Source organism: Magnolia sinica, chromosome 4, assembly GCF_029962835.1.
Source record: "Magnolia sinica isolate HGM2019 chromosome 4, MsV1, whole genome shotgun sequence".
Lineage (NCBI taxonomy): Eukaryota > Viridiplantae > Streptophyta > Magnoliopsida > Magnoliales > Magnoliaceae > Magnolia > Magnolia sinica.
The window spans coordinates 12,956,935-12,970,046 of record NC_080576.1 but is presented as its reverse complement, the minus strand read 5'-3'; the positions used below and the strand labels follow the sequence as shown (position 1 = coordinate 12,970,046).

The 13,112-nt window shown below is 41.4% G+C and overlaps 1 protein-coding gene across 2 annotated transcripts; it reads right to left on the bottom strand.

Annotated features, from left to right (window-relative positions):
* Nucleotides 1-1,318: 1,318 nt before the first annotated feature.
* On the bottom strand, nucleotides 1,319-10,841 carry LOC131242480 (protein CYPRO4-like). Of its 2 annotated transcripts, none has more exons than XM_058241155.1 (2): nucleotides 9,147-10,830; nucleotides 1,319-1,879 (listed from the first exon to the last, which is right to left on the bottom strand). In XM_058241155.1, exons 1-2 carry the CDS (start codon nucleotides 10,752-10,754, stop codon nucleotides 1,598-1,600), a joined length of 1,890 nt encoding a protein of 629 aa, XP_058097138.1. In that variant the 5' UTR covers nucleotides 10,755-10,830; the 3' UTR covers nucleotides 1,319-1,597. The 2 variants fall into 2 exon arrangements, with proteins under 2 accessions (XP_058097138.1, XP_058097139.1); XM_058241156.1 differs by having other exon boundaries at nucleotides 1,740-1,879; nucleotides 9,100-10,841.
* Between the last annotated feature and the right edge of the window lie 2,271 nt (nucleotides 10,842-13,112).

The following is a 13,112-nucleotide window of genomic DNA, read 5'->3' as shown; positions in this document are numbered from 1 at the left end:
CATGCTTCCCAAACATGCTAGCCATTGGAATACATGGGATTGCATGCAATCCCATGCCCAGCCAAACAGGACAACTCAATGACATTCCTGGATAAGCTTGCCCGTCTAAACGAACCACAATATTGGACGCTAGATTTCTGAAAACTGTGGGATTGGGGACAATCCAATGACACTGCGTTAATTACATTGTTATCTGTGCAATCCACCCGGATTCAATCCAATTTTATTCAATCCACCCGTCTAAACAGGCCCTTAAGGTTTCTCTGATCACGTCCACAAGTTCTACGGACCAACCATGCTGAGCTCACAGCTGAGAGAAAAACTTGGTTAATCTTGGTGGACCCCACCTGTGGGTCTCTTTGCTTAGTGTGTGTGTGTGTGTGTGTGTATATATATATAACTCAAATACAAATAAGCTTTGCTAACACCCTCGTCCATAGCTCAAGTGGTATCTTGAGTGAAAGATACCTCGTTTCAACATTGAGGTCATGGTATTGATTCCTTCACAGTGTGTTGTACTAACAAGCTAACGAGAAAAAAAAAAAACACTGTTAGCGCAGAATCACTGGCTTTTTCGTTTCCATAGTTTTTTTCAGGGCTCGGACCGAGATTCAATACCACATACCCAATGGTGGGTCCAAGGCGAACCACGCCCCCCGTATCATCTAGTGGACCCCACCTATTTACGTTCCTAGATAGATTTTTTATACCTCTCAGCGGGAATGACTGTGACATCCACTCCGTCCATCGTTTGAGATAGCACATATCCGGATGTGAGTTGAAAAATGAGCCCATTATAAATTCAGGTGGGCCAAATCACAGCAAACTGTGTGAATGGGAACACCAACCATTGAGACCTTTTTGGGACCCACATAAGTTTCGGATCACGCTGATTTTGGTCATCCCTTCGCCCTTGTGGGACTGGCCTTACGAAGGATTGGATGGCACGTTAACGTCACGGTGTAACAGGAAGGTTTCAGCGATCGGTGTTCGCATCCCACTGTTCCATGTGGTGTGGTCCACATGAATTTTGGATCATCCTGATTTTTGGGTTCACCTCCAAACATGAGCTGGCGTAGATGATGGACAGATTGGATGAGGATGAAGCCAATAGCACCTTTGCGAGTGACAGCACATGGGCCCTTGGAACCAACGGCACTGCACCTACAACTACATGGGTCCATGATCAACAAGTCTAAGGAGAAACTCGACGAAGAGATCAATGGTGTGGATCAGAGAAGTGGGTCCCATCTTGTGAGGGTAGAAGAGGTGGGTAAGCTGCCATATCCACAAGCAGTAGTGAAAGAGAAGATGAGGATAAAAGCCAATGGCGCCTATGGGAGTGACCCACAAGGCGGCCATCATAATCGCATTTCTAATGTTTAAACCAATCCAACGGGCCAGCATGCATCCGCTCTTACATTCAGGAAGAGCACTAGCCAAACTAGTACAAAGAAGATCCTACATCCTCACAAGCAGAGGCCATGATCAAGATACAAATCATTTAAAAGTATCCACCATTTTACTAATCTAACAACTGCATTGTCCATAATACATATCAAGCATCGTGACTTGGCACATTTCGGCAGAAACTGTGTTACCGCCTGCTAGATATACTGAAAGAGCTAACCTTCATTGGCGTCGCAACCACCAGCGGAGCCTCTGGAGAATCACTGACAGCAAACTTGTCGTGCATGAAGCGGCTGTCGACGATCGATTCATCCTTGAGAACAATCTTGTAGCAGTAGCAGCTCTTTAGGCCTTGCTGGTTCTGATAGCACTCATGGCTGCTATTCTTCACTTGCTGGAAATTCCATATGATGCTGAACTTACCAACAGTCGCTACAAGATGGCGCTCCTGCTTCCCATTTTCTGTGACCTGACAAGTATACCAAAACGAGAATAATTATTTCAAATTAAATTCAGTCTGAAACAGATCAACCGGATTTCAAACGCTGAGGTAAAACCACACTAGCTGCTCATCTAGCATTACTTCCTTTTTTTTCTTTTTGGTTTTTTTTTTTTCGTTTTTGGGTGTGTTGGTGTGTGACCTATCACTAGGGGCCTGTTTGGCCGGACCGATCCCATGGTAGTAGGAGGGATGGGATCGTGATATCCCGGGATATGCATAACGAGCCAAACAGACCCGGTGAACTTGTCCCCGGATATAAGCAATCCCATGGATCTTAAAACAATCCACTGACATCACCATCATTACCTTAAAATTGATCCCATCCCTTGGTTGGACAGATTGGTAGGTAAAATCCCAGGATATGCCCGGCATGCCAAACAGACCCAGTGAACTTGTCCCGGGATATAGCAATCCCATGGATCTTAAACCAATCCACTGACACCACCATCATTACCTTAAAATCCATCCCATCCCTCCGAATCCCATGGGATTCACCGGGCCAAACAGGCCCTAAAAATCTAATTCAAAATACATGAGTAGAGGTTTGCTCTAATATATCATAATGTATTTCAATGCGATACTTCTGGATTTAAGCCTTTGAATGTAGATCGTCTTCAAATGATCCAAATCATTTATATGATAAGTCTCAACTTGCATGGTCGATAGACAACAAATAAAATCTCTTAACTTGGATTATTTCAACAATTTGAAATTTGGCTCTTTTGCTTTAAAAATGGACAGTCACCATAACCTTTATATAATCAAAGGGTTGAAATATTATATCTGATTATCTTTTCATTCATATAAACAGTTTGGGTCATTAAGAAAAACAAAATTCCAAAGGATAAAGTCCCGATGTATTATATTGCAATATGTTGGGATGTATTCAAGCAAACCTCCCCCCTCAAACAAAATGTTACAAGGCTTTAAGAAAATGTGAGATGGGATGGACTTCGAGAATCTTGCATGCCGTTTGGATGATAAACGAGGCAACTCCCGAAAGAGTACAGACGTAAAATGACCTACTAAAGGCTAAGGCAACTTAAAGGTTTCTAATGCCAATCGTATCTAAAGACAGGAAAACCGCCCTGTATTGCGGTCAGTGTTTCACATGGCATGGACTTGAAGAAGGTCCTGGTAACAGACCAGCTCTCAAAACCATGTTAACAAATATCAAATTAAAGGTGTTAGCATTTCGTTTTCAAATTAGCTAATAGAAAATATTCTCAATATCATCTTAACTTCACAGACTGTCTAAACCATCAGCAGATCCTTATACAATGTACCTATGAAAACTCTCTCCTAGCATCTATTAATTGCTCTAGCAATGTTTAATATCGATCATGCACTGGTTCTAATTTATAACATGAGAAACAATCTTTTGTGCTAAGTAAATGGAAAGATTTTCACACCTAATTGCATTTGGACTCCTTGGCATCCATATCATCTAAATGTACCATTCATTCTGAGGATCTAAACCATAATGTCATTGGCATGGAAAACATGGATGGAAAATTCGTTTGCAAAAGATAGGTCTAGTCACGGATGTTTAAAACACAGAGCAGGACATTGGACCAAGAGCAGACTGAACCTATATATATATATATATATATATATATATATATATATATATATATATATATATATATATATATATATATAACATTGGGCCTTATCAGATATATATATATATATATATATATATATATATATATATATATATAGAGTCATGCTCCCCTACGCACCTACGCACGTGCGCACCTTTGCACACGTGTCATGGTTGTCTAATTTGAACGGTCCATGTGATGCGGAATCCCATGAAACCCTATGTGACAAATTTTCACCCTGATCTAAAATTCTAGTGGGCCATAGCAAAGAGAAATGCAAATCAAGGGAGGAAACTGTTTTCATTTTTCATGGGCCATCAAAGTTTTAGATCAAAGTAAAAGTTGGGCCTGGGGGGTTTTACGAGGTGCTGCTTCACATGAACGGTTCAGATTTTAGATCCACATCACGTAGGATGGGTTCTCAAAAAAGTTCGTACGTAGTACATACGAACTGGTTCGCAGGTGAGCGTTTCCGTGTATATATATATATATAAACACACCCACACCACATGGGCACTCGATCCCATGATCTCAGCGGTGAAACAGAGTCTGTCTACTACTGAGTCATGGAGCCAGACCCAAGAGCAGACCGAACCTAAGGAATAGTCCAGATAGGTGATGTAGATACCAGCCAATCCAAATGCAACTAGGTGCACGAAAAGGCTTCCATACACTGAGCCCACTCTAGATCACTATCTTATAACATCGTTGACTGATAATTATAACATTATTAATTTATGGTTAACAGGATATTATCTTCCACCTAAGTTGCAATATCCATCCTAAGCTGCTCCGTTTTGGCATTCAGGTTACCAAAAGAAATATTATTCCATTCTTGTAGTTTTGCCTTCAGCAATTTGAGCTCAACACTGAATCGAAACCTAGCTCAATCATCCATCATAGAAGAAGACCACCAGCTTTGAACTAACAGAGTGAAGTTAGGATGTTTAAACCACATATTTCCTAATCCAAATGGCCTGAGACCCCATGACTCTAGCTTTGAAGAGAGGCAAATAGGCTTGTGATCAGAAAGAGACTTCAACAAAGCTTCTGATTTTCCTCTGGGAAGGAATCCTCACAACAAGAAGAAACTAAAAGTATGTCCAGTCAGCTCGTACATGGATCTTCTTGGTTGCTCGACCACATTCCACGCCTTGAACATGAAGATCAATATGTTCCCATTTATTGAGTTCCTTAAAACCCTCAAGCTCGACGTAACACATGATCCACCATGCTTTGCATGGGCAAACCTGATGACATAGAAGTTGCCACCAATGCCACTATGGAACATTCCAGCACATTGCAACACCAACAAATTCCTCCCAAACTCAGATCATTTGGGCCATACAACATCGTTAGACACCAAATATTTCCCCTCGCAATCATTTTGACAAGAATAAATAGAATATTCCCAGCTAAAGAATTAATCTTTGACATTACATTAGAATTCTATGCCACCAAGATATCCTCCAATCTGCCCACTGCATTGATGCATACCCACCCACAGTGAGCAATGACCCAAATTGAACGAACATCCAAACTGGAAATTGCTTCCTTCATTTCCTGTAGCATCATAACATCAGCTTTGTTATTAGGCACCATATCCATAATGGCCAGTTTTTTTTTTTTTTCCGTCACTGACCATGACCATACCACTAAAATTCCACAGTATTAGAATCATTTTATAACTATTGCGATGTTGTCTCTTCCCTTCCAATCTCTTTGCTTGGTCTACAATTATCGCAATTGATGCTTGATACTAGATTTTGGAGCATCTGTGAACCTCCGGTCTTCCTAGACGCTCCTTTGATGTTGTTGGACCTGAGCTTCTTCCCATTGACCTCAATGCATTTGAGAATGACTCAAAACTGTCTTCTCTTTCAATGTCAACTCCTATCACCTTGGCAACCTTTTCTAGGTTCTTCTTCACACACATGAATCCTCAAGGATCACCAACTCTCAATAATCAGAATTGCCTCAACAACCGATACCACCATTGATTTAGCTTGTGCAACATTAACCCACATAGCCATACCTCTCCTACAGTCTCAATGTCCCTGGAGACAAGATTCCCTTCTGTCAATCTGGCTTTTGATCAGACATCTCCAAAAACACTTGCTTCCTTTGATGCTTCAATTGATAAGTTCCTCCCTTTAAAAAGTTTAAAACAACAAGCTTATCATGCTTTTTGAAAATAGTCACATGTTGGCAAGATGATAAAACATGTGAAAGAATAGACACATGTGAGTATAGCCTTGGGTGAGTACAGCCTTTGGGGACTGGGCCTATTTCCATTGGCTACAAAGGTGGTTCTCAAATGCATGATAAGGCCATCATTTTTAAATTTTACAAGGGCATTTATGTTATTTTAGAAGAGCGACTAGACAACCGTTAGGTTTTCTGACGGAATGTAGTCCCCTCAAAAGCACCCTCAAGATGCGGGTGGTTTTATCTAAATTCAAAACATCGTGGTGCTTTTATCCAATTAGGTAATAATGTGATGGTGTTACCCACCCAAAAAAGCCCATACTAAAATCCCATGTCATATCCTTCACGTAGCACAACAAACCATGAACATACATATCCACTACCAATGCCTCCTAAAATCTATTTTGAGAAGCCAACAGTGTAGTTGCATTGGTCATATGCACTGATCACCCAATGTGATGTAGAGCAGGTCGTGGACAACCATGATCGGAGGCATACATCGAACCTTAAAACAAGCATCTACCGGAATGAATCGACGTACCTCTACTACCAACTATGCCGGGTTCTATTCCATTGTAGACAACCGCCAACTATAAATAGTAAGTTTTAGTTTGATTATAACTCTTCATCTATTGGGCTTTAGTTGCCCAAAATGAAAAGTGTTTATAAAAATTAGGAGAATGGTCATAATAAGTCACGAATTTTAGAGAGTTTTAGTTATAGTTTAATTCTTAAATTTCTTCAAAGGGTTGTGGACTCGTTTATTTCATCTATCAATCAAATTACGAATTTATTAGAATTTATTTCTATTTTTCTTGCTTTCTTTCGTCGTGGATTCGAGAAGTCTCTGTGAGGAGTCCAGAGAAGCTCTGTGGATTCGGAGTAGTTATCCTTGAGGAAGACGGTGATCGACCTCATCACGTTCATCCCTGCGTCACAATGCATGGAGTGGCTGAGTGCAACCAAATGGGCCATTTACATGACCAATGGATGGCGACAAACATTACGAACCATGAGGCAATATGTAATAGAACCAAAATGATTCATCCATCAATATACAAGTCATTAAACTCACGCGGAAAACAGCAATCTAGCTGAGACAAATCATACACCCTGATCCATAGCTCAAGTGGTAGACTGAGTGAAAGATACCTCGTTTCAACACTGAGGTCTTGGTATCGATTCCCTAGTGGGGGTGGCTAACAGTGAAATGTGAACTGACAGTGGGTGTACTAATAAGCTAACAAAAAAAAAAAAAGCTGAGACAGATCATTTATCATTTATTTTACTCATAACCACGTGATATGAAAACTGAGACATCAGTTCCACCCAATTATGAAAACTTGCACTCAAGACAATGCACCTCAAGGAGTTAGCATCTAATGAATCAGCAAGATCATCATACATTGACATCATCATTTTTCAGTTTTGTTTTTTATTTTCTATTTGCACAACCTAGAAAAAGAGGGAGTGCCATAAAGTAGTCCTAATGCTGCCCACATACCCTTTTTCCCAATTTTAACAACTTCAATGTTGTTCTTTCAGATTTCCAAGCAATTTACAAAAACCTCCCCTAAAGTGGCCCAATGGTACTCAAATTGCATCATCATCATAAGGGTTTCATCTAGAGTCTCCGCCAAGACATTGGATGTGCGGAACCACAAAGTTAACTGCTCAAAACTAAAAATGAACAGTAGATCTAATTTCCAAGAAATACTTTTAAAAGCAATCCAATCCAATCCAACCACCTTGTGAACTTCAAAGTGTTCTTTAGAAAAGGTTACATCCAAATGCGCTCATGTGAAACTTGAAACTTCCAAATGTCTGTTCCATTCACAGGGCTTAACAATTACATAATCAAAACCACTTAATCTTATGATGACATACACTATCAAGAAGTTTAAACTGTCATTATACTTACTCCATTTCAACATTTTGGGTGTTCTCCATAGAATCTAGAATCCTAGACTTTGTTGGTGTGTGTATAAAGAAACAAAAGATGTAGATAATGACTACTCTCACTCAACCAAGTCCTAACTAGACGAACCGATCCTCAATGAAGGCTGGAATGAATATTTACACACTCAAGTATAGAAAGAGTACACTTATGAAAGGAACAAAGGCAGTCCATTAAGTTAGATGGAAAAAAAAAAATAATCACATGGATGACATTGCAAAACAGAATCCAAGATAGATATCTAGGTTTAGGGTACTTTCAGAAGTCCCCTGCTCCCAAGGAGTGGGGAGAGGCATGAAAATAGAAGAACACTTAACTGCAAGTTCCCTTTTCCTGGCTGCCCCAAATGCAACAACACCAAAATCACTATAAAGATATTTCACTATTTGGCACTACAACCAAATGCCCCACCTGAAGAAAGTCCACCGGGGTTGAGGAAGATAATGTTCTCTACATTTGGAATGAAAGATCTAGAAAGATGCACAGAAAATACTAACAGAGAAAGGTAATAACTAAGGGTGCATTTAGTTGCACAAAATATCATGAAACTTCATGATATTTCATGAACAATCAGTCTAATTTTGTGAAATTTATCATGAAATTTCATGATATTTGGCACAACCAGACACACCCTACACAAGAGATTCCAACAATTAAGTGAAATAATACCCCACCTAAAATATGAAGGGCTCTTTTCTAGTCCACGCCAGCATTTTAAATAGCAGATAGCAGATAGCATGTACCTTTGAGTTCACCCCTCTGACATGAAAGGCGAAAGCTAAGCTAAATGCTACTTCTGAATTTTTTAGTACAATAATAGGAAAAATAGGACAAGAAGTAAATATTAACACAAAGAAATAGCAATGGAACTGATTTAATACCATTGCTCATCTTATTTCACTAAAATCATTGAAAGCATTAACTACAGTGAAAATAGTAAAATGTAACAAACCACTGAAAAGATTAATTGATCTTACTGTTTTGCTGGAAAAAAAAAATCATGACACTGTGACGGGTAACAAACGCTACCTAGCATGTAGCATAGCTTGTAGCATATGCTATGTATGCAACTTATGTTGTTTTCATGCACCACTTAACACGAAGGCTAGGCTAATGCTACATTGCATAAGCTATTTAAAACACTGGTTCACACGAAAAGATGTGCCTACATACAATACAGAAGCAGCAAGAAAATGCACAACATGAACATAATTGGCAAGCCAAGGAACTTAATTCCCAAGTGTCATGTAAATATCAACAGATGACAATTTTTCTATAAGCCAGCCTGTCTCCCACTCATTAGATGAGCTCGTAGAGATAAGTGTAGTGTAGTGTGTGTGTGTGTGTGTGTGAGTGATCCAGGGTTCAATCCCCCAGCAGTGTTTCCAAAAAAAAAAAACAGAATTGCCTCTTACATGCAACAGGGGAGGAGCTATGTGTGGGGAAAAAAAGGCATACTCACCCATGAGAACTGCCCTCCATGGAATTTATTGTTCACCCCAGCCAGATGTGAATCCAAAGGAGTCAGCTTCAACAACCTTGGAGCCGCAATCCTGTTCCCCATACGGCCGCTGAAACCCGTCTTCGACTTCCCATCTTTGTCAGTGAACAGAGTGCAGATGAGGATAAGATATGTGTCTGTCGTGCCCAATATCCACTTCCCATCAAAAGTAACATCCACATGGGTTATAGGTGACCCGAGCCCTGGAAATGCAGTCTTTGCCGCTCTCATCGAAGTCTTTGAATATAACCGGATCTTCCCATCAATGGACCCAACGACAATTGACCCGTCACCAGTTGTTGCAAAACATTGGAAGTTCGTCCCTCTTGAGAACTGATGCCCTTGGGCCCAATGCAGAACTGGGGTATCTGCAGCTGCCAGGTTCTGGACTATCCCTTTCCGATCACGCATGTCCCACCTGCACAGCCGGTTATCATCCAATCCCAAGAACGTCGACTCCGAAGGGTCCAGCTGCGAACCCTTGCTATCGTTCGTTATGTCCCTCATGGTAATATCAGTCCCATCCTTCTCAAATCTCCATTCTGTAACGACCTTCCCAGTTTCAATGTCAAGCTGATGGAGCCCAGTCGAGTGGGTTTTCCCCGCATTTGCCGGGCTCATCAGGAGCATGTTTGTCTCAGCCTTCATCAAGAGGGCCTTCTTCGGGGCCGAATGCCCCAAACTGGAATTGAGACTCGCATTTCCATTGTTAAACTTCACACACACGCCTTTCCCATGAATCCCATGGCTGAAATTCCTTACAACCTGAATACCCGAATCGCTTACAAGGAAGCTGTTATCCAACGCACCCAAAGCCAAGCTCTGGATCCCACCGCCGTAGGCCGCCTCCTCAAACTCCTTCATCAGATCCTGATTCTCCCTCGCCGGCGTAACCGAGGCAGGACTCTTACCGAAACTATCCTCAGCATCCTCCCAAACCGAATCATCCGCCTCTTCCGGCTTCGCCCACCCAATGAAATCTTTCCCATAAACTTTGACCTTGTTCTCTTCCGTAGCATCAAGACAATAAGTATTCTCGAACAGACAGTCCCGATACTCCCCGATGAATCTCCGGTAGTCCTCATCCGAGAAGAACTTCGCGGCCCAGACACCATCACTGACGAAATCAACACGATGTTGATCGTCGAACGGCTTCAGCTGCATCGACGTGCTGACGACGGCGCTGACCTTGGATCCGATCTTTAGCACCCAAGGGGCAGCGTCGCTATCGTCGCCGTCGGATTCGGAGTCATCGCGGCCGTCGATTCGAGAGGTTCTGATGAAGGAGTAGGAGGTGAGTTTGTCGGAGGTGATCCATTTGGCGTTGGGAGTGCGGCCGCCGACGTGAAGGAAGAGCTTGATGGGGTTCTTGATGTTAGGGTTTGGGAGGGGGGAGGAGTATTTGAGCTTGAGGGATTTGAGCTTGGCGTCGACTTCATCGAGAGAATCTAAGGTTTTGGTTTTGGCTTCGGAAGATCTCTGCTTCTCTTCGGCTTCTTCTTCGTTTTCTTCTTCCTCTTCTTCAGAGTCAGAGATTTCAAGACCCTCCCGACTGTGAGAACCGCCCATGGCTGTTGGTGTTGATGATGATTGAAACGAGAAGAAAACGAGAAATTCGCTCGTCTGTTTTTGTGGGTTTCTTCACAAAAAGAGGGGATGATATTTCATTTTGGGGAGGGAAGAGGGCGGGGATTTTGAAATTTGAAAGTTGGGGAGATGACCGGACTGACCGGTTGCGCACACGGGGGCAATTGCTGGCTACCGACGGTACTCGTGGGTAGGGACCGGGGAGGGGGAGTTATTTGATACTCCGGCTGCGTATGGCGTTTGATGCGCAGGCACTCAGAAATTGGACGCGTCATAATCGACTCAAATTAAACCGACTAGATTGCGGAGATCACTGTCTCTGAGTCAGATTCCTAACCTCTAATTCGTTGAACAATCCTAACCTTGTGGGCAGTTGTTTGTTGAATCTGGACCGTTATTAAACACCCACTGATCAGATAGTCAGATAATAATAATAATAATAATAGTGCATTTTTTGGGTCATGATACAACTGAACTGGTATCCACAATTTGGCCAGTTTAGTTTGAATTACATATATTACAAGGGATCGTTTGGCACTCTGGAATCAGAGAGATTAGTAACATTTTGTAGTTTTTGGGTGTTTGGTAGCTAGGAATTGAAGAGAGAGATTTGGAAGGAATCCAAATTATTTTGAAGAGCTCTTCTCGAACTCCCATCTCAAAGCTCTAATTTAAAATCCACTCGATTTCATAAGAATTAAAACCCACTCAATTGCATGGAAGTTCAAATCCATGCTGCCAAACGAACTGGAATAATATTTCTAAATAATTCATTACAAACCTTGACAGAGTACCAAAGTGTTTTCTAATGGTGTTAGTGTCGCCACACAATCCCCATTCATCAGCACTAATAATGATACTCTTCAGCCATCAATTCCTATAAAACTAGAGATAATAATAATATAATAATAGGGATGGTTTGGAAATATGAATTTAAATTCCAATGGAATAATGGCTTTAAAAGCCTCAGCTGCCAAGCGATTCTTTAGTTATTAATTCACCTTACCTGGTCTTACTAATTGGTTTTTGCCTATTGTCCTTAAAATACATGAAAGTGTATTTATTTCTTTATTTACTGCAAGTGAGGCCATTCATATTCAAGTACCTTACATATTTGCATTATGTGCATCCCATGTGCCCATGTACTCTCGTTTACATATGCCATATGTGCCACCGTTCATTTTCAAACCTCCACATGTACCAAATGTATCACTATATATTTAAACATGACCAACATGTGCCACCATCATAGTTTTTTTAATTCAATGACTCTCTCCAACTCACTTGATCTCTAGTCAGATCGCAACTTGCCCGAGTCAGGCTGTCGAACTGGATTGGAATTGATTGGGTTTGAGTCGACTCAGATGATTCACGCCCAATTTAGATGGCAACTATGAATCTACAATGGTTATATGTCATTAATCAATACTGTAATTTATCTGCTGAATTTCATACATCACACCCCAATTATATCCTATTTACAACATGAATTCATATCTCTAACTGGATTTTAAGGACTGACCATTCCAATCACTAACCAAAATAGCATTGTTATATAACAGAGGAGCAACAAGCAAATGTCTGCTTCACGAGCACGCCCTCTCATGGAAGGGAGAGAAGGACTAAGGACTCTGTAGCAGCTCTTTGATTTCATATTTCTGTTTCCCACCACAGCTTCATTCAAATTTCAAATTTTCGTGGTAGTAGTCCCACTTGTAGCTGATTTAGTCACATGAATTTGCTTCACCTTGGGAGCAGCCAAGCATGCTTTGGATGCTACCAGCTCTCATGTGCACATTAACGACGGTGCTTGTGGACAAGCTCTTCGTACTGCTCTGCGCCTCGTCATTCCATTTTTGAGAGCTGTAGACATGGGACCACCGATCAGAACATGGGCACCGCTTGCGATTTGGTGGTCCACCAGTCCCACTTATGAAGGAAGCACTTCCTCTGAATGCTGCTGTATTGGCATTTACAGAATAACAGAATGAAGGGGACACAGAAGAACATGAGACCAGTGAGCTTGCACCAGTATATCAGCAGACAACTGAAATTCCAACAGGTTTGGCTAATTGCCAATTTGTAAATTGAACAAGAACTCATGTGAAGTGGGCCAATTCCATACAAGTACAATGTGGCCAATCCAGCCCTCCACAAGTAGCCACGTGTGCCAACCAGGCACATGTGCGAGGTCCAATTGTCCGTCAGGTGGATTCCACTTCCGCCATGTGGCCGAGAAAAAAGGCCAGCTCACTCATCAAGTCAACAGTCTCATAAGCAAATATGGACACAGAAAGAAAAAAACAAAAATCCTTACCCAAGTTCAGCCATCTATTAAAA

What these genes read in the sequence shown, in the direction of transcription:
- LOC131242480 (XM_058241155.1), bottom strand. Translation starts at nt 10,754, where the DNA reads ATGGGCGGTTCTCACAGTCGGGAGGGTCTTGAAATCTCTGACTCTGAA. An exon ending in ATGGAGGGCAGTTCTCATGG is followed by an intron (nt 1,880 to 9,146) that starts GTGAGTATGCCT and finishes TATACTTGTCAG; the next exon opens with GTCACAGAAAATGGGAAGCA.